The sequence below is a fragment of the Tenrec ecaudatus genome, chromosome 6 (assembly GCF_050624435.1).
Source record: "Tenrec ecaudatus isolate mTenEca1 chromosome 6, mTenEca1.hap1, whole genome shotgun sequence".
Taxonomy (NCBI): domain Eukaryota; kingdom Metazoa; phylum Chordata; class Mammalia; order Afrosoricida; family Tenrecidae; genus Tenrec; species Tenrec ecaudatus.
In genome coordinates this window covers 4,289,851-4,309,380 of record NC_134535.1, presented here as the reverse complement: position 1 = coordinate 4,309,380, position 19,530 = coordinate 4,289,851, and the positions used below count along the sequence as shown (strand labels likewise).

Sequence of the window (19,530 nt, the reverse complement as noted above, 5' to 3'; positions counted from 1 at the left end):
GCCTCTCCACAAACGGGCCCTGGGGGCTGGTCGGATTAAGCACAAGGAAAGGGAGTTACCGCCTCGGAAACCCTGCAGGGGCAGTTTTACGCTGTCCTACAGGGTCGCAGTGAGTTGGAACCGACTCGATGGCAGGGGCTCTGGCCATCCCTCTTCGCCGTGCAGCCAAGCGGGAAAAAGAAGGGAAAGCCTAGGTCACCCGCCAACTGCTTCCGCCGCTGACCCCGCTGCGGAACGCACGCGCACCACCCAGAGGCTTCCGGTCGGGCGGAATTCGAAGGTGACCCCGCGAGGCGGGACTTCCTGCGTAGAACGGAAGTGGCTGCGGCAGTCTCTGGAGAAGGTGGTACGGCCGGTCGATGCAGGCGGCGCGGCATGTCGTGTGTGCCCTGTCCGGCGGGGTGGACAGCGCCGTGTCCGCGCTCCTGCTGAAGCGGAGAGGTGAGGCGGCTGGCGCCCCGCCCGCCTCTGCCCTGTTTTCTGTCCGGCGTGGTCTCAGGCAGGCCGCCCTTGTGCGCGGGGATGGGGAGGGGTCAGCGGGACACGGCCTCACCTCTGCGACCTTCGTCCTCCACGTCCCTCACTTCTGTACGACCCCTCGCCTTCTCCCACCCCCCACCTCTGGGGACTCACCCTCCAGGCCCCTCGTTTCTCTGAGACTCTCAGCCTTCAGGTCCCTCACCTCTGTGTGCCTCGTGCCGGCCCCTTCCTCTCCATGATCTTCACGTCACTCACCTCCGTGTGACCCCTCCACTCCCCTCACTGCTCTCTCATGTGCGGCCCTCTCCCACCACTTGCTCAGTGGGGCCCAGCACCCAGGCACCCCTATCTCCTGTGGAGAAACTCCCAGCCTGCACTTCACAGTTATCTGCTCTGAGCTTTGGAGAGGCAGCAGGGGAGCAGCGTGGGGCATGACCCCAAGCTGAAGAGCAGTCAAGACAGCACGTGAGATCGAACACCTGAGGTGGGGGCCCGGGTCCGTGGAGTCACTGCCTTCTCATTCACCGAGGGACAAACTTCCCTACAAGAGCTGGCGTTTTTCCCCACCCTGCAAAGGAAACCCATCCTAGGGAGCTGATATGAAATTCTCCACTGGTGTGTGCCTGGCTCATGCCACAGAGTTGGTGGCTGACCTCTGCTCCCCACCAACTGTGCTGAGGCACTTGGGATGCATTGGGCTGAATGTGCTGGGTCCTGACATGGGACAAGATAATGATGCTCCCCTTTGTAGAATGGGGTAACACCGGCTCCTGCCAGGATTCAGTGACCTGAGAGGCTCCTCTAGACCACAGGAGCCTGATAGAACAGTGACTCTCAGCGGTTTACCCAAAAGTCAGTGGTTCAAACCCACCAGCAGCTCTGTTGGAGAATGATATGGCAGTCCACTCCCATAAAAATGACAGCCGTGGAGACACTGGGGAAGCCTTCGTCTGTCCTTCCGGATTGGTGGGCCAGAGATCAAATACTACAAATATTCACGGAAGCAGATCGCCAGGTTTTTGTTGAACTGATTCTGAGTCAGTGACCCCTTGTGTTAACAGTGTAGAGCGGTCCTGTGCCATCCTCACAATTGTTCCTACATCTGAGCCTGTGGTTGCAGCTACTGTGCCAGTCCATCTCCTTGAGGGCCTTCCTCTTTTTTGATGATGTGCTACTTTACCAAGCAGGACACCCTTCCCATATTGTTTTCTTGCCTTGGTTAAGTGCTTGCTGCTGCCTGAGAGGTTGGTGGTTCAAATCCCTTCAGTGACTCCACAGGAGAAAGACCTGGCCATCCACTCACATAAAGATTACAGCATAGGAAACCCTGCCGGGGTGCTACAAATCAGATTGAACTTGATGGCAACAGGTTTGGTTTTTCTGTTTGTTTATCCCAAACCAGCACATATTAGGTATTCAGAAAGTAGTGGTGGTCCTGAGAAGCTTTGAAACACTTATTGATGAAAATCAACTACAGTCAGCCTTCAGTATGGATTACATCTAAAGAAAGAACATTAAAAAGAAATCCACAACTGGACCAACTGGTAACTATCATGTTACATAGAAAGTCTAAATGGTCAAAGATTTAATTTTACTTGGATCCACAGCCAACCCCTGTGGAAGCACCAACCAGGAAATCAAACTGACATGCTGCACTGGGCAAATATGCTGCCCAAGGCCTCTTGAAAATGTGAGAGCACAGCTGTCACTTTGAAGCCGAAGGTGCACCTGACCCAAGTCATGCTATTTTCAGTTCCCTCATGGGCACGCGAAAGCTGGGCGATGAAGAAGGAAGACCGCAGAGCAGCTGATGCATCAACAGTTGATGGTGTTGACAAGGAATACGGAATGAACTGTGGCCTGCCAGAGAAGGAACCAATCTGTCCTGGAAGAAGTATAGGCAGAATGCTTCTTAGACGTTAGGATGGTGAGTCTCATATCCTTCAGACATGTTCTCAGGAGACCAGTCCCTGGAGAAGGATGCTTGGTAAAGTGGAGCATCACCAAAGAGAGAGGAAGGCCCTCAAGGAGATGGGTTGACACTGGCTGCAGCCCTGGGCTCAGATGTAGGAACAGTTGTGAGGATGGCGCAGGAGCGGCCAGTGCTGTTTTCTTCTCTCCACGGGGTCACTGTGAGTCAGAGCTGACCACAGCACCTGCCTATAGCAGTTATACCACATTTGGCAGTCATTTGCCCATTTATTGATTTGAACGTATTCCTCTCTAAGAAACCTCATATTTATCAGGTAGAGTAGATACCAATGTACTTAGCGATGATCATAGAAGGTTAAAGCTTAAAGTTGGTTTTCCCAAAATTTGCTTGGGCTCTTACCCACGATAGAAATGGAGAGGTCAATTGTATATGTGGTACAACCCTTACACTGCAAGAGCTCAAAATCTGATTTTCTTTACGTCTGATAACTTAGAATCTAAGTCTTAGGATGTAATGGAAATGGCCTGTGCAGTTAATTTTCGGATACCCGGGGCGGTTTTCCTCTGCTTTGAGAGACGCCGCTGCTCTTGTCCTTCATTTGCTCAGCACGCGTTTGCTGATCTCCTGTGTGTAGGCCTTGTGCTAGGGTTAGCACGGCCCACTGGGAGCTGCCTGGCACTCTTCCAAGGACTTTGTATGCTCTCTGACCTCGCCCGTCCATCCCCAGGTTACCAAGTGACGGGGGTATTTATGAAAAACTGGGATTCCCTGGATGAGCATGGTGTTTGCACTGCTGACCAGGACTGTGAGGATGCCTACAGAGTGTGCCAGATTCTGGACATCCCCTTCCATCAGGTGTCCTATGTCAAGGAATACTGGAATGACGTGTTCAGGTGAGTGCTGCGGACACGACCCTGGAAACCGTCCCAAGGCAGTGATGAAGGACAACCTAGTTGACACGAAAAATCTCCCTCCGTGTCAGGGCAATGCCTGGATCCCAGAGTGCCACTAGGCCCACTCATTCCTGCTATTTTGCCACTGACCAGAATTCTCCTCAGTGCTTTCTTAAACCTTGCAATGTTTCTGTTGCTAAAATCTGACAGGGCGGCAAAGACTGGTTTCCTCTGGAAAGTGCCACGAGGTGGTGTTTGATGCCTGTGTAAGAGGCCATAGGCCAGTGATTCAGGGAGAGCCGAGAGTCATTCTCCGACGGTGCCAGAGAACCGTAAAGCCCCATCTAATCCCACCAAGTGTGTTAATAGAGCCCTGGTAGCATAGTGGTTACAAATTTGGCTGCTAACTGCAAGGTCAGCAATTCGAATCACCTGGTGCTCCGCTGGAGAAAGGTGAAGCTTTTTCTCCCGTAAAGAGTTGCAGTCTCAGAAACCCCCTGGGCAGTGCGACTCTGTTCTACAGAGTCCTTATACATCGTGATCGACTTGATGGCAGTTTGGTACTAAAGGAGTCCTGGTGGTGCTGTTGGTTAAGCATTGGACAGCTAACAGCAAGGCTGGCATTTCAAACCCACCAGATGCTCCTAAGAGATTCCCGCTAGAAGGCTACTATGAGTCAGAATCAACTCAGCGGCAGCAGGTAGGTACTAAGGGAGGGACCTCTGACAATTGGCCCCTGGGAACCTTCTGGAGCCCTAATGGGTGCCATGGCAACCCTGCAAGAAGGGGCACCATTGTCAGGAGTGCCCGGTACAGCATAGCACGCTCATACTGACACTCACGCCACTGAGCAACCCTGTAGGACAGTAGAGCTCCCCTGTGGGCTTTGGAAGCGATCACTCCACGTGACCTCCTACGTCATGAGGTTCCCCTAGTACTGTTGTCGTAAGTGTGTCTGTATACTAGTCTACTCATTCAATAATCCTGTAGTACTGTAATACAGTCTAGGAACCCTGGTGGTATTGTGGGTTGCATATTGAGCTGCTAATCGCAAGGTCAGAGGTTCTAAGCAACCAATTCCAAGGGGGGAAAGGTGAGACTGTTTGCTCCGGTGAAAATTCATAGTTTTGGAAACCCAAAGGAGCAGTTCGAGTGTGTCCTATTAAGGGTCACTATGCATATAGTGTAGTATATTAACAGTGTCATGTAATGTAACAGGGTAATAGTACAGTCTAATATAGTAATAGTGTGTAATGTGTGGTGTAGTATAGAAGGAGGATGGGAGAGCATTGTAATAATATAGTAGTAATGCAATAACTGTAGTGTAGTATAAGGAGCTTTGCTGGTGCAGTGGTTCCACATTAGACTTAACTGCAAGATCAGCAGTTCAAAACTACCTGCTGCTCCTCAGGAGAAAGATGGGGCTTTCTATTCCTATAAACAGTTAAGGTCTCGGAAACCCACAGGAGCAGTGCTACCATTCTATAGGGGCGCTTTGAGTCGGCATTGACTTGATGGCAGTGAGTTTGCGTTTTTGTTTGTTTTTCGAGTAGTGTAGCATAATGTCATACGGTATAGTAGTAGGATGGTGTGATAGTATAGTATACTACTACAGTGAATGTAGTATTGTGTAGCAGTAGTATAGTATGGTAGCCACTCACTGCCATCAAGTTGATGCTGACTCATAGAGACCCTATAGGACAGGGAGAACTGCCCCTGTGAGTTTCCAAGACTAACTCTTTAGAGGAGTAGCAAGCCCCAACTTTCTCCCTCAGAGCAGCTGGTGGTTTAGAACTGCCAACCTTGCAGATCGCAGCTGAATATGCAACAGCCACACTACCGGGGTTCCTAGTATAGTGGTCATGTAGTGTATGGTGGTATTGTAGTGTGATGCAGACTTGCAGATAGTATAATAGGTACAGTATAGGGATGGAGTGTAGTAGTATAGTAGGGTACAGTGTAGTACGGTGTCGTAACAGCACAGTATCGTGAACCTGTGAGTGAGAATTGGACAGCACTGCTTGTTTTCTCAGATTCCCACCTTTGAGAGGGCGCAGCCTTACCGCCTTGCAGCCATCCTCCGTTAGTGGAAATGTCTGGTCTTCCTTCTCTGACAGGTTCCCTCCGTGCCTAGGCCCCAGCTTGTGCAGGTGTCACTGTAGTGGCCACCTCGCACTCCCAGTCTGGTAGGGGAGACACCCACTTCACTAGGGTGGGCCAGCTCCACTTTCTGCACCCAGGGTTACTGGTCCTCAGAAGCATGCGCTGGCCACAGTGAGGGTGCCTATGGTGACCTGCCTGATATTTGCCCAGCACTCCGGCCGCCTGTGTTCCCATGGCAGGATGGCACCTACAGACCTGCATTGTCAACCTAGGCGGTTTTACCCTCCCCGCCCTTGTAAGCGTAACCCCTCTTCTGCGCCTGCGTCTTCCTCTTTGGTGAAGTCCAAGGATTGGGGAGTTGAGTGAGTCGCCTGAGCTCTTCCTGTTCCTTTCCTGACTGCAGGCCCTGGTGAGCCTCTGGGGAGATGGACACTGTGCGTGCCCACAGAGCCATACCACCCAGTAATGGTACCATGTTTACTGATAGGCATCCCGGACTCAGCAAAGGTGTAGCTGGCTAGATAGAGGGGTTGGAGGAGGACATTGGAAATGTCCTTATGCAGATGCTCTTCTGCTTTGCAGAAAGAAAATTGTAGTTTCGCTAGGATGTGGAGAAACGCTTAAGTAATATAACTGTTATGTGTGTGTGTGTGTGTGTGTGTGCGCGCGTGCATGTGTGCAATGTCTGGCACCTAGAAATGTGCCTTGTTTTTGCTGCTTTTTTATTTAATCCCAGTGACTTCTTGAACGAGTATGAAAAAGGAAGGACTCCCAACCCTGACATAGTTTGCAACAAACACATCAAGTTCCGTTGTTTTTTCCATTATGCTGTGAACAGTCTTGGTAAGTAACTGAGAGCCATGTTTGGTTTTAATAAGAGATCATCAGAGATAGTGAGGAGCAAACCCTCCTTTCCGGAGGCAAGGGAGCCACGGACATGGGGGTTGTACACGTCATCCTGAGACCCAGGACTCTGATGACTTTCATTTGCTCAGAGCTAGAGCAGAGAGTGCGGCCTCTCCATGTTGACCTCAGAAGTGTTCAGACTTGTCCAGTCAGTTTCGGTCTGTTGCGGATACAAACTGTTCTTGTTGTGAGGTGCCAGTTAGAGGGTCCGCCTGACACCTAGCGAACCAGCGCACAGCACAAGGGAGCACTGCGCAGTCCTGTGCCGTCCGTCCTCCTCACAATCATTCCTTTGCTTGAGACCATGTCACAGCCAGTGTGACAGTCCAGCTCGTCGAGGGCCTTCCTCTTCTTCATAGCAGCTGTGGGGTGGACTAGTGTGAGGCTGTGACCATCCTCCTGCCTGTGGCTTGTGTCCACCAGGCCAGTGAATTTGAGGCTCATGCCTGGCCCTGTGCTCCAAACTCTGCAGGAGCTGATGCTGTGGCCACAGGTCACTATGCGCGGACCTCCCTGGAGGATGCGGAAGTCTTCCAGCAGAAGTACATGAAGAGGCCAGAAGGGCTTTTCAGAAATCGATTTGAAGTTAGAAACGGTAAGTCTCACGCCCAGGCCAGAGCTGATTGTCCTGTGGCTGTCCTATGACAGCCCCTGTTGTGTGTGGCAGGATTGTCCAGTTACGACTGCACAGAGGGGTGTAACCTGAGCAGCAGTGCCATTTCTCTCCACGGGAGCGTGTGCGGTTTCACTGTTGAAAAGTCGTTACCAAGACCATTCCAGTCCCTCAAGGTTCTGTGACTGGGAACAGAAGTCAGGTTAGGTGCCAGGGCGGGGGCTAGTGGAAAACGCGGTCCCAGTTGATATACAGTTGTTTTGTGGTGAGGTGAAGGTTCAAGGGCATTTGAGGAGATATTTGCCAGTAGCACCCGAGGCTGCAGGTGGACGCCGCCTGGCCCCTATAGTAGAATTCTAGAGGCATGAGGTCAGGTGTCCTGCAGTCTAGCGGAGTCATGGGATCCGGCATCCCCAGCATGGGCCTCACAGTCAGGCTTTGTGGCGGTGACAGCCCTGTTGTGAGTGACAGCTGGGGTTAGAAATGCTGGGGAGCGGTGTCTCCTTTCTAGAAAAAAATAAATGCCGAGCAGGGACCTGGGCCCCTGCTGGCTGCCTGGTGTGCCGGGGTGGGGGGGGGGGGATGTGGCGCCAGCCCATGTGATTGTCAGTGATAGGACGTACACAGGGCCAACTGCAGCCTTGCTCCATGTCCATCCAGTCATCAATGGCTGGCTTGGGCCTGGCCCCCCGCCCCAATGAAGCTCCCAGAGCAGCTGGGGGCTTATGGGCCTTTGTGTGATTCCAGTGCTCTTAGCCGTACAGGTACACCTGCTGTGGCCCATTTGCAGATGGGGGATAGAGGCTTGGTTAGTCCTTTGTACCACAGGTAGAGAGCTGCGTTTGACCCTGGCCTGTGTGCTGAACCTGACATTGCACAGGGCTTCATTCCCAGTTACTTAGCCCAGTGGGGCAGCAGTGCCCTGCCAGCCACACCTGATCCCCAGCCAGGGTGTCATAGCTGCTGGCCTCCATGTCCAGGTTTGTCTCTTTGTCTTCTCCTTCCCCTCTCTCACTTGTCCTCTCTTTCCTCCTTCTCCATGTCTCTCTCTTCATCTTCCCTCCCTCTTGCCCTCCTTCTTTGAACAGAAATTTTCAAAGGGCAGCTTGAGAAGACAAAATAAAATATTATAGTGAAATGTGCACAGCCCCCGAGTCAGAATCCAAAAAGGAAGAACACATATTGTAAACTGAAAGAGCTCAATAGAAAATTCAAGCCTTAGGTTTGCAATCTTGAAAGATTCTGTGGGCAAAATATCGAATGATGCAGGAAGCATTAAAAAGGATGGAAAGAATTCATAGAATCACTGTACAAAAGGAACTAGCCAGCATCCTCTCACCATACTTGCTCAGTTTGTATGCAAAGCTAATCAATAGAGAAGCTGGGGTATATGAAGAAGAATACAGCATCAGGATTGGAGGAGAGCTTACTAACACCCTGTGATATGCAGATGATACACCTTGCCTGCAGAAAGTGAGGAGGACTTGAAGCAGCACTTGTTGAGAAGATCAAGGATTGTAGCCTTCAGTATAGGTTACAACTCGATGTAAAGAGAACCAAATTCCTCATAATAACCTTACCATAGTGAATGAAGGGGGAAGTGCAGAATGGACACCCAAAGCCCATTTGTCGGCCGCTGGAGATCCCCTCACAGAGGGGTCTAGGGGAGGAGATGAGTCAGTCAGGGTGCGACGTAGCACCGATGAAGAATACAGCTTTCCTCCAGATCCTAAATGCTTCCCCCACCCACCCAACTACCATGATCCGAATTCTACCTTGCAAGTCTGGATAGAGCAGAGGTTGTACACTGGTGCATATAGGAGCTGGAGGCACAGGGAATCCAGGGTGGATGATACCTTCAGGACCAAGGGGTGTGAGGGGCGAGAGTAGAGTATTTTGAGGATTAAGGTGTGCCTGACCCAAGCCATGGTACTTTCAGTGACTTCATATGCATGTGAAATTGCACATTGAATAAGGCAGACTGAAGAGGAACCAATGCATTTGAATTCTGGTGCTGGCGAAGAATATCAAAAGTACCATGGACCGTGAAAGGAACAAACCTGTCTTGGAAGAAGGACAGCCAGAATGCTCCTTCGAGGCAAGGGTGGAGAGACTTTGTCTTACAGACTTTGGACATTTGTCACGAAAGACTGATCCCAGGTGAAGGACATCCTGCTTGGGAAAGTAGAGGGGCGGCCAAAAGGAGGAGGACCTTCCGTGGGCGGATGGCCACCGTGCCTGCAACACCGGACGGAGGCATAGGAGCCTCTGGGAGGCTGGCCCAGGACCTGCTGGGGTTTGTGCTGTGGTGCACAGGGCCACTGTGGGTTGGAGCAGGTTCTAGGACAACAGCGACAGCTCTCTGCCCTTCCTCTCCCTCCCCTCACCCCCCGCCCCCGGCCCTGGCCTCTTTAAGAAAAGCCAAGCTTCTCACAGAAGATGGCTCCCATATATGTACTGGCTGCAGCCTGGCTTTTCTGCCCTTTGTAGATTACTGCATGCCAGGCCCTAAGCCTGGAGTTGGGGCTGCCCCATGCCTGCTCTGTGCACCTGTCTCGTGTTGACACTCAGCCCCTCCCTGGGTGCCAGGGTTCCAATACAGAGCCTGTCCCTTAAGAATAGCACACCAGATTGACCCAGTGTATCTGGATATGAGGCGCCAAAGTGGATGGAGGATGTGTGACCACAACTCCACACACACACACACACACACACACACCTGGATGTGAGGCGCCAAAGTGGATGGAGGATCTGTGACCACAACTACACACACACACACACACACACACACGCACGCACAGCTCTGTCTTTTCTCACTGGGTTGCCCTGAAGCCCTGCCAATGGCCCTGGCTCACGGTGTGTGGAGTGTGATGCATCCATTTTTCTGCCAGTCTGTCTGCCCATGTGTTTGTTAGGTACAGGCAAGCATTGTTGGTCGTCCCAGGTGGGAATCAGCTGCCTGGCCTTGGAGAGCACCAGGCAGAGAGCCTCACTGAGGCAGGGTGAGGTACTGGCACCTGCCTGACCGCGTGGCTCTGGGTGCCGAGGAGCTGCTGCGTGTGCAGTGATGCTGCATAGGCCTGCCCGCAAAGGCAAGATCATGCCAACGGTTCCCCAACGGTCGAAGGCATTTGTCCTTCGCATCCTGTGGGACTGAGCCCCGTTTGGAATGAAGGGTAGAATTGGACACACCGCTCACCTGGCAGCTGGGCCATGCACGTCCTTGCTGGACTGGTCACTGTGTGTGCATGGAGAGTGATAGAGGCCTCCAGGACCAGGCCACCATTTTCCGCCCTCATCTGTAACATGACGGTGGCGCCACCCACAGGGCTAGTGTCCACTCCCAGCTGCTGATCATGGGCTGCACACAGCTGCCACACCTGAGACTGTTGTCATTGCCACCCAGCCGACACTGGCTCATAGTGACCTGTGGACAGAGCAGAGCTGCCCCACTGCGTTTGTTTCCTAGGCTGTCTGTATGGAAGCCGACTGCTGCCTCTCTCCAGTGGCTAGTGGGTTTGAACTGCCAGCCTTTTTGGTTCCCACCCAAGCACTTAACCATTGCACCACTAGGGTGCCCTCCACTTCGCTTAGCGAGAAAGACAGGAAGTGCTTCCCGAGGCCCTACTGCTGCTGTGCCTTGATGTCTCTCCATCAAGGCTTGAGCCCCAGAGGACAGCCAGTGCTCTGTCCAAGGAACACCATGGCAGGCAGTCAGGGAGCCTTGCTCTTGTGCTGGTCACTCCTTTGTGGAACCTTGGCCACTTGGCCAAGGTTTGTCACCTCAAACCCTAAAATGGTCTTCACAGCAGAATGCAGAGGGGCGTTCGACACGTCAGCAGGGACCTTAAAAAAACACCATTTTCCGCAAAAAAGGAAGCATGGTCAAAAGAAGCGCCCTGGGAAATTCAGAGAATCCCTGGAAATGCATGAACACGTCCTCACGGTTCGAGGAACCACGCTGGTGCCCAGGTCTGCCTGGGTCAATTCTTTCCTTACTTCAGACGGGGCCATTTTTGCGCGTGGCTGCTCACCTTTGAAGTAGGATCTTATGATGTATGAGCCAGAGTGAGCTTCCCTAGATGAATCAGGGCTCAGAGGTTCCTATGGTGTCCATAATGAATGCTAATGAATGTTGGCTTTGATTTCTGACGCCGCCGCAGGGGAGAGCCTTGGTAAAGACAGGCGCCCCTCACTTACCGCACATGTCTCTTGTTCTTTGCTCTTGGCAGTGGTAAGACTTCTCCAGGCAGCCGACGGCTTTAAAGACCAGACCTTCTTTCTCAGCCAGGTTTCCCAGGACGCCCTGAGGAGAACCATCTTCCCTCTGGGGGAATTAACCAAAGACTTTGTAAAGAAAATCGCTGCTGAGAATAGACTTCACCACGTGCTTCAGAAAAAGGAGGTATGGTGGAAAGTCTGTGTACATCAATCACTTGCATGGTACAGGGCAGTCAGGGAGGTGCATTCCTTTTGCCCATTGACCCTGAAGAAGTCATCCACCCACTTGCCTATCTACGCATTCACCCACCCATCTCCCATCTACCTCCCAACCCCGCCCCTCCCATCCCACCCACCTGCCTGTCTGCCCAGCCACCCGTCTACCTATCCTCTTACCCGCCTGTTCTTCCGTCCCTCCATTCACCCTCTTCGCATCCACTCACCATCCACTAGTGTCAGGAGTCCACGGTTGTGATCTGTTTGGTTTCCAAGTGTGCACTGTGGTGGGAGCTGAGGGGTCTGTGTGGGACAGACCATGGCCGTCCAGTCAATATGAAGCCATCTGGCTGGCAGCAGTGGAGCAGATTCTGTTACAGCCCCATCCTCCTGGGCTGGGAGAGAGTTCCAGGGCCCAACTCCCCTCCTGCCACCACCACCCCCTACATCCCTTTGCCCCACTCCCTGTAGCTTCGACTCCTTGTCTTTCCTTGGTCTCATCTCGGCGTGCACTTAAAGGTGTGGATATGCACAACATTGCGGAAGTGGGTGATAGGGTCCAAGTCTAATAAGACGTGCCAGGAGAGGAGGAGCCCCGAGCCTGGAGCCAGTCCCCTCTGGGCCAGTCGCTGTGCTCATATGCCTCCTGCCCTCCTGGCTCACGACTGCCCCGTCTCATTTCAGAGCATGGGCATCTGCTTCATTGGTAAGAGAGACTTTGAGAAGTTCCTCCTTCAGGTGAGTGTGTGAAGCAGAGGTGGGGAGTTGGTTGAGCTCTGGGCTGGGGCAGCTTAGTAACCCCCTCTGCTTTCCAGTATCTGCAGCCTCGGCCTGGGAACTTCATTTCCATCGAAGATAACAAGGTCCTGGGCAAGCATCAGGGTGAGGCCTTCAGACCCCTGAGTGGGCGGTTGGTTGGGTGGGTGGGCACTGGGCCCTGGGACCTGCCAGCCAGTGGATTGAGTGGCAGTCTCGGCAGTTCAGCCCTAGCTTGGGCTAGCAGTCCCTACCTTTCAAGATGGGATCTCTTTTTTTAAAATTGCTTTTTGTGAAAATTTACCTAGCAAATAGGCTCCCATGGAACACATTCTTAACATGAATTGTTCAGGGGCATCAGTTCCACTTTTTTATAAAGCAATTTTATTGGCACATAATTTACATAGCATATACTTCAATAGGCCAATTGTTCCTTCATATCAGGGAGAATTGTACAATCATTACCATATCAATTTAAATCGCCATTAAAATGAGTTTTGCAGTCATGTCATAGTCAGTTCTAGTGCTCCATCCCCGCTCCTGTCTCCATTTCCCACTCCTGAAATCCCCCCTCCCTCCCTGACACCCGCTCCCACACCTGCATCCCCTATCAACCCTCTACCCGTTCATGTCCCCATGCACCCACTCCACTGGTTCCCCTTTTGACTGACAGTGTGTCAGTGTTCTCATCCTTTCTGCTCTGTGCTCACGTTTCTAGGACTCGACTTTCCCCTTGCCTCTGCTTCCAAGTACATGCTGACCCTCGGGCCTCATCTCCATGGCTATTGCAGGAGTAGGCTCCAGGGCGGTGGGGCCCTCAGGGCGCCGTCTAGGTTCTCCTGCCTGTGCAGCAGAGACCCTGAGGAGGGAGCCGGCATCTCTGCTGGGGTGGGGTCAGGTAGGGGGTGGGGGTGTCAGGTCTCTGTATGAGCACTGAGGCCCAGAGCTACTGGCTGCCCCCCGGATCCCTGCTGCCCTCCCTGTGGGAGCTGGGATTGGCTGCCAGTTTCCCAGCATACCTGTGTGTCCACAGGCTGGTTCCTGTATACTTTGGGCCAAAGAGCTAGGATTGGAGGCCTGAAGGAACCTTGGTATGTGGTGGAGAAGGACGGCGTCAAGGGGGACGTGTTTGTGGTGAGTGCGGTGCCCTGTCTCAGGTGATGAGCTCGTGCTCAGTGTCTGCGTGTGTGTATATGTCCGTATCTGTGTCTGTCTGTGTGTCACGGTAGTGGTACGGGGGCTGCTTTCCAGGTGTATGTGTGTGTGTTTCTGTGTCTGCCTGTATGTGTGGGGGTCATGGTACTGGGGCTGCTTTTCAGGTGGTGAGTGTGTGTATGTGTGTCTGATCTTTGTGTGTGGGGAGTGTGGTCTGGAGGCTGCTTTCCAGGTGGAGGTGATCCTGGGGGGTCCATCTCAGTAGCAGCCGCCGCCTCCTACCTCATGTGCGTGACCCACGGGCTGTAACCCGTGGGGACAGGGCCTGCCCTGAGTGCGGAAGGCGCAGTAATGGCTGAATAGACTGTCAGCTGCCTTCCGCCTTTGGGACCCAGAGCCACCACTCTGCAGACTGCCCTAGCCCAGGGCTTCTGAGTAAGGCCAGGTCCCCTGCCCCTGGGTATCAGGCAGTGAGGGTCTGCAGAGGCTTGTGGTTGTCACCAGGAGCTGGGGACATGCCACTGCCATTCTAATGGGTCAAGGCTGGACAAACACAACCAGAACCTGTCTCTGCTACTTCACCGCCCCTCCCATCTCAGCATCTCCTCACCTCGGCCTGCCCCTACACCCCTCAGCATATCCACACACCTCCGATTCCCCCACCCCGGTGTCTCCCATTCCTCAGCATCCCCCACCTCAGTATGTCCCCACACTTAGTTCTCCCACACCTCAGCATGTTCACATCCATGTCCCCACACCTGTTTTCCGCACCCCTCAGCATCCTTCCACACCTCAGAGCCCCCCTCTCTATCAGCTTCCCCCGTCCACATCCGCATAGCCCACGTCGCACCTTTGTGTCCGCTGCTCAGCATGCCCTACCCCAGCATGCCCCTGGCCTGCACCATGCTGAGGGCAGGGCTCGTGGTCACGGCCGGGTGTGTGCCCGCAGGCGCCCCGCGTGGACCACCCCGCGCTGTTCCGAGAGCTGCTGCGCACCAGCCGCGTGCACTGGATCGCCGAGGAGCCGCCCGCCGCCCTGGTCCGCGACCGGATGATGGAGTGCCACTTCCGCTTCCGCCACCAGATGGCGCTAGGTGACAGCTGGAGGCGCCGCCGGGGGCGGGGCCTGGGGGAGGCTGGGGGCGGGGCCGGGGCGGGGCAGCCTTCGTGCTCTTCCGTCCCAGGGCCCCAGGTGAGTCCCTATCTCAGGCCGCTCCCCCAATCCCCCCAGTGCCTTGCATGCTGACCCTCAACCAGGATGGCACCGTGTGGGTGACTGCTGTGAAGGCCGTGCGCGCGCTCACCCTTGGGCAGGTGAGTTGACGGTGGGGTGTGGGGGTGACGTGGGCAGGGTCTGCCTGTGATCTCGCCTCCACATGTGGGTGACGCCTCCGTCCTGCAGTTCGCCGTGTTCTACAAGGAGGGCGAGTGCCTGGGCAGCGGGAAGATCCTGCGACTGGGGCCGTCGGCCTACACGCTCCAGAGGGGCCAGAGCAGGTCCCGAGTAGCCTCTGAGGGCCCAGGACTGGACCCCGCCCATTGACCCCCTGCTGTGCTGCTAGTGACTTGGGGACCAGTGCGGCCTGATGGGTGGGACCCCTGATGCCCTGCCCACAGGAAGCCAGTGGGTCGTAAGCCTGATCCAGGAGCACAGACCCCAGGCTGGCCAGCGCTGCTCTTCGCAAGTAGGACCTCTTCCTTCTTAGGAGCCTCTTCCCTCCTGCCCCAAACCTCTCCACCACCCCACCATCCCCCAGCCTGTGGGACAGGGACGAATAAAAGGAGGCCTGGGCTGTGGAGTCCAACTTGCCTGAAGGACAGAGACCCCCAGCTGGTGCCCTTGGGAACTGACCTCTGCCCACTTCATAAGGCCGGAAGGCGGGCTGAGTGGACCTCAGGGACAGGGAAAGGGTGGGCCACCCACACTGTCCCCTGAGGGAGGGTTGGCCCATGTGGCCCTGTCCTCAGAGTGAGGCCCTCCAACTCTGGATCTCAGGCTGGCAAGGCCGTGCCTCGGGGGCCCCCCAGCCTTACAGTGGGCAGTCTGACAGGTCAGTGACGTGGAGAGTGGGATGAGAAGTTCTTATTCCCAAGGCCAGCCTTGGCCAGCACCACGTGTCGCTAAGCCCTGCCTCTGCAAAACAGGCATGCATAGGGCCTCCCAGCCAGGCGCCTTCAGTAGAGCCTTGGTATCCCGGGAGGAGAGAGCCCTGCGCTGCTGGGGAACCAGTGGCTGGGGCCAGGCAGAGGAGGGCTGGCAGGAGGGTGGCTGGGAACTGGAGGGAGGGGCTAGACAAGCATGGCACAGGGTGACTGAGGGACCTGTTCACGGAAGGCTGGGTCAGGAAGGGTGACAGGTGTTCTGGCCTGGGCTATGTGGGTGAAGCTCTCCGGATAGTGGGCACACTGAGAGAGGAAGAAGGGTTGATGGCTTCCTGGGAACTTGACCCTCACAGAGTGCCCCACAGAGACCCAGAAATGACCCAAGTTTCACTGAGCCGCCCCCTCCCCTCAATCCCCAGTTCTGCACAGACTTGGTGGGCATGGCCAGGGAAGCCAGTGAGGGTGTCTAGCACATCCAAGCACAGTGCCCAGCTAGTAGGGACAAGGGGAGAAAACCCAGGCTTCTTCCTCCATCAGCACCCAGCCCCTCCCTGAGTCCTGAAAGGTCCAGGCCCCCTGGGGTAGGGCTGAGGGTGAGGACAGTCCAAGTCGGGCTGTGGCCGCCCACATGCACAGGGCAGTGCTAGACTCTTGTCTGGAACCCCTTCCTTTTGCTGCCTCAACCCCTTGTCCCACGTGGCCCACAGAGACCTGGTCTGTAGTGGGTGCCCCAGGCCAGATCCAGCCTGCCCATGTGCTGCACCCCCTCTCTCCCCCACGGGCAAAGTCTATCTCCATGTCCCTGCATGTCACAGCCTAGTTCTGCAAGGCCCTGGAGCTGAATGGACCTCAGCTCAATGAGATTCTGGGGAGAAGGTGCCAATAGGGCCGCCAAGGCTGAGACCTCTGCCACACCCCCAGGCCTGGCCAGTCCCAGGGGCACTGCACTCTCCATGGCTGGGCCAGGCAGGATAGCCACCAGGCTTGAAGTCAGGGAAGCCTGCAGCCAAGAACACATGTTGCCATCTCCCCGCCTCCCCACCCAAGGTTGCCTGGCTGCCACCCCTACCCATACTTGAGGATGAGGGTGCTGAGGTGGAAGTCCCTGAAAGCCAGCCCCCTGCTCTCCTCACAAGGCCAGATTCACCTCAGATGTGATCTGCACACTTAGCTCCTGACCCAGCTCCAAGCCCTTGGGCCGGCCTTCTGCCCAGGAGTCCCACCCTTCCCTGGCCCCACTGTGCCGCCCAGCCCCATGATCTATCGTGGACAAATGGAGCCCATACCAGGGACAGCTCAGTTATCGGAAAGGCCTGAGGCTTGAGTCTCTAGAGGTGCCTTGGAAGAAAGGCCTGGAGACCTACTGGGATCCCAGCTTCTGAAAGCCCCAGGAGCACAGCTGTGCTGACACTCAGGCTTCCTGCCATCCAATCAACCACAACTGACGGGGCCGGTTACCTGGAGGAGGTAGCTGTTTTCTCCAGCACCCGCCTGGGGCCGGTCTGAAGGCAGCCTTGGTCCTGGTCAGCCCCAGGTGTGCGTGGGGCTGAGGGACATTCCCTCGGACTTCCACCAGGTGCACCCTTAGGTCGCCCCTCTGAGCTCTATAGCTCAGCGCGGGGAGCAGGAGGGGCAGCCAGAGCAGCGTGGTCAGACCCCAGCACAGGCCTGCCCCTTCTCGGGCACACAGGGTGAGGACTAAGTACCCTGAGAGTACAGTAGCAGGTGGACTGGGGACCCCAAGCTCGGGAAGAGATTATGGGGTGTGGGGGTGGAGCATGGCCATTTCTCCTCTCCCAGACTTACCCAGGATACGCCTGTCTCTGGCCAAGCAGCAGGCCCAGGGTGAGGACAGAGAAAGTGTGTGTGAGGTGGGGAGGACACCGCCCGTCACCCGCTCCTCTGGCATCAGGCCCAGGGTGAGAACTCAGAGTCTGCGAGCAGGAGCAGGGAGTTGCGAGGCTCACGCAGTGCTAACAGCTGTCGATTCACCTTCAGCTTTGTGCGCCCTGAACAAAGTAGAGCCGCCAGCAGGTGCCCTGCCAGCACAGTGTGCCAGTGGCATGCATATGCAGCCCCCCATACATAGAGGACCGCCCAGGGCAGTCTCTGCCATCTATGGGTCCCACTACCGCTCGGGGCGGGGTGGGGAGGGGAAACCAGATGCTTTGTTGGGAAGGGAGAGACTCGCCAGCTGGCCTTGTCTGGTGTCCTTTGGGCTTGTTCCTGAGGGCAAGCGCCCTTCTGCATCCCCTCCCCACCTCCCAGGACTCAAAGCATTTGGCTCTGCAGTCTAGACAGAAAGGGGACCCTCTGTCACCAAGGGCAAGTCACTCCTAGTGGCCAGAACTTGGGCTGCTGGCCCTGCAAAAATAGTTACAAAAATTTGAAAGTTAAACATGTTACTTTACATGTTACATATTTAATACTTTAACATTTAACATAATGTTGGTTGTAATTAACATAATTTGTATTTTAAATAAAATTGGTAAATACAACTACTCAAACTTTTAGCAGTAATGATTTTTTTAAAACGTGAACAGACATTTATTACAAAAACCCGAAACAAAAAGAAAACCCAAATTCACATTGTATCGCGCTACAATATGACAGCAGATAAAATACCAACGGCGTTTCTACATGGGGAAGGGTTCTGGGGCGGCAGCGGCGGCTGCTTGGGCGGGCCAGGGGCCATTAGTAGCGGCTGGTGAAGCGGGCTTTGTTGGGTCGGCTGCCTCCTGTCCGGCCTTCGAAGCCTCCCTGCATCCCACCGCTTGGCATCACACATGCCCCAAAGAGGCTCCACCAAGGGCAAAGCTGCCCCTCCCTGACATCCCTCCCTAGTCCATGTATGTGATCTGGCCCAGGGTGGCCAGAGTCTTCTTCCTCCACCTTGCCACCTCTTGTGGTCCTTGTCCACTCCACCCTTGGCACCGCCCTGCCAGGCATCATCCATCCATCCATCCATTCTCTAGCTGTGCTACCCCCAGTCACGTCTGCCCCTAGGAGGGGGAGGCAGCTAAGTAATGATTCTTAAAGTAATGATCAATAAATGGGTTTTCACTAATAAGCAAATTATTAATTTGCTATATGTAGACCAGACCATTAATTGCTCATATGTAAACTCAAGTTGAAGCTGAGTAGAAAGACAATGTTTTAGAAAAAAAAAGTGTTTTGGAAATGTAGGTGGCAGCATATGTACAAGTGTGCTGGATACAATCGAATGGTGAACTGTCATAAGATTTGTAAGAACCTCCCAATAAAATGGTTGTTAAAAAAGAATATCATGAAGAAAGCAAAAGCTCTCTAAAAAGACAAGAAGAAAAGGCCAAAGTAGGTTTCAGAAGAGACTCTGAAATGTGCTCTTGAATGTAGAGTAGCTAAAGCGAAAGGAAGAAAGGAGGAAAATGGCTGATCGCACATTTCAAAGACTAGCTTAAGAAGACAGTAGATGATTATGATGAGGTGTGCAAAGAACTAGAGGGAGAAAACAAAAAGGGAAAAGCACAGGCCGCAAAGATCAAGCTAAAAGAACCGAAGAAAAACTTCAGCCTCGAGTTGCACTATCGGAGCCTTCCGTGGCCAAAATATTTAAAGATGTAGGAAGCACCGAAAGAAGAGGGAAGGAACACACTTCCAAAGGAACTAGTCGACATCCAGCCACCTGGAGGCAGCGCTTGACGGGGACTCAGGGTGCTCAGGGAAGAGGTCCAAGCTGCCCTGGAGGTGGCTGCTGCTGCTGCGTACTATCCAATCAGTTCCGACCGATTTCGACCGTATGCACAATAGGAGGAAACACTACGTGGTCTTGTGCCATCCCACAATGGTTCCTACACCCATGGTTGCGGGCACCGTGTTAATCCATCTGGTCAAAGACCTTCCTCATTTTGGCTGCCCCTCCACGTTACCTAGCATGATGTCCTCCTCCACCCTGAGGCATTAGTGAAAAATAAGACTCCAGGAATTGATGGAATACCAACCTAAATGTCTCCACAAACCGATGAAACACTCGAAGCGCTTGCTTGTCTGTGCCATGAAATGTGAAAGACAGCTACCTGGCCTACCGACTAAATGAAAGTCGTCTGTGGTCATTCCAAAGAAAAGAGACCCAACCGAATGCAGAAGTTCTCACACAATAATCATTAAGATCA

At 54.1% G+C, this 19,530-nt stretch overlaps 1 protein-coding gene across 3 annotated transcripts; it reads left to right on the top strand.

Annotated features, from left to right (window-relative positions):
- Positions 1-316: 316 nt before the first annotated feature.
- TRMU (tRNA mitochondrial 2-thiouridylase) lies at positions 317-17,869 on the top strand. Of its 3 annotated transcripts, XM_075553492.1 has the most exons (12): positions 328-441; positions 2,234-2,407; positions 3,141-3,306; positions 6,146-6,252; positions 6,788-6,910; positions 11,161-11,333; positions 12,050-12,103; positions 12,181-12,247; positions 13,155-13,255; positions 14,226-14,370; positions 14,508-14,590; positions 14,679-17,869. In XM_075553492.1, exons 3-12 carry the CDS (start codon positions 3,164-3,166, stop codon positions 14,817-14,819), a joined length of 1,137 nt encoding a protein of 378 aa, XP_075409607.1. In that variant the 5' UTR covers positions 328-441; positions 2,234-2,407; positions 3,141-3,163; the 3' UTR covers positions 14,820-17,869. The 3 variants fall into 3 exon arrangements, with proteins under 3 accessions (XP_075409606.1, XP_075409608.1, XP_075409607.1); XM_075553491.1 differs by lacking the exon at positions 2,234-2,407 and having other exon boundaries at positions 317-441; XM_075553493.1 differs by lacking the exons at positions 2,234-2,407; positions 14,508-14,590 and having other exon boundaries at positions 317-441.
- Positions 17,870-19,530: the final 1,661 nt, after the last annotated feature.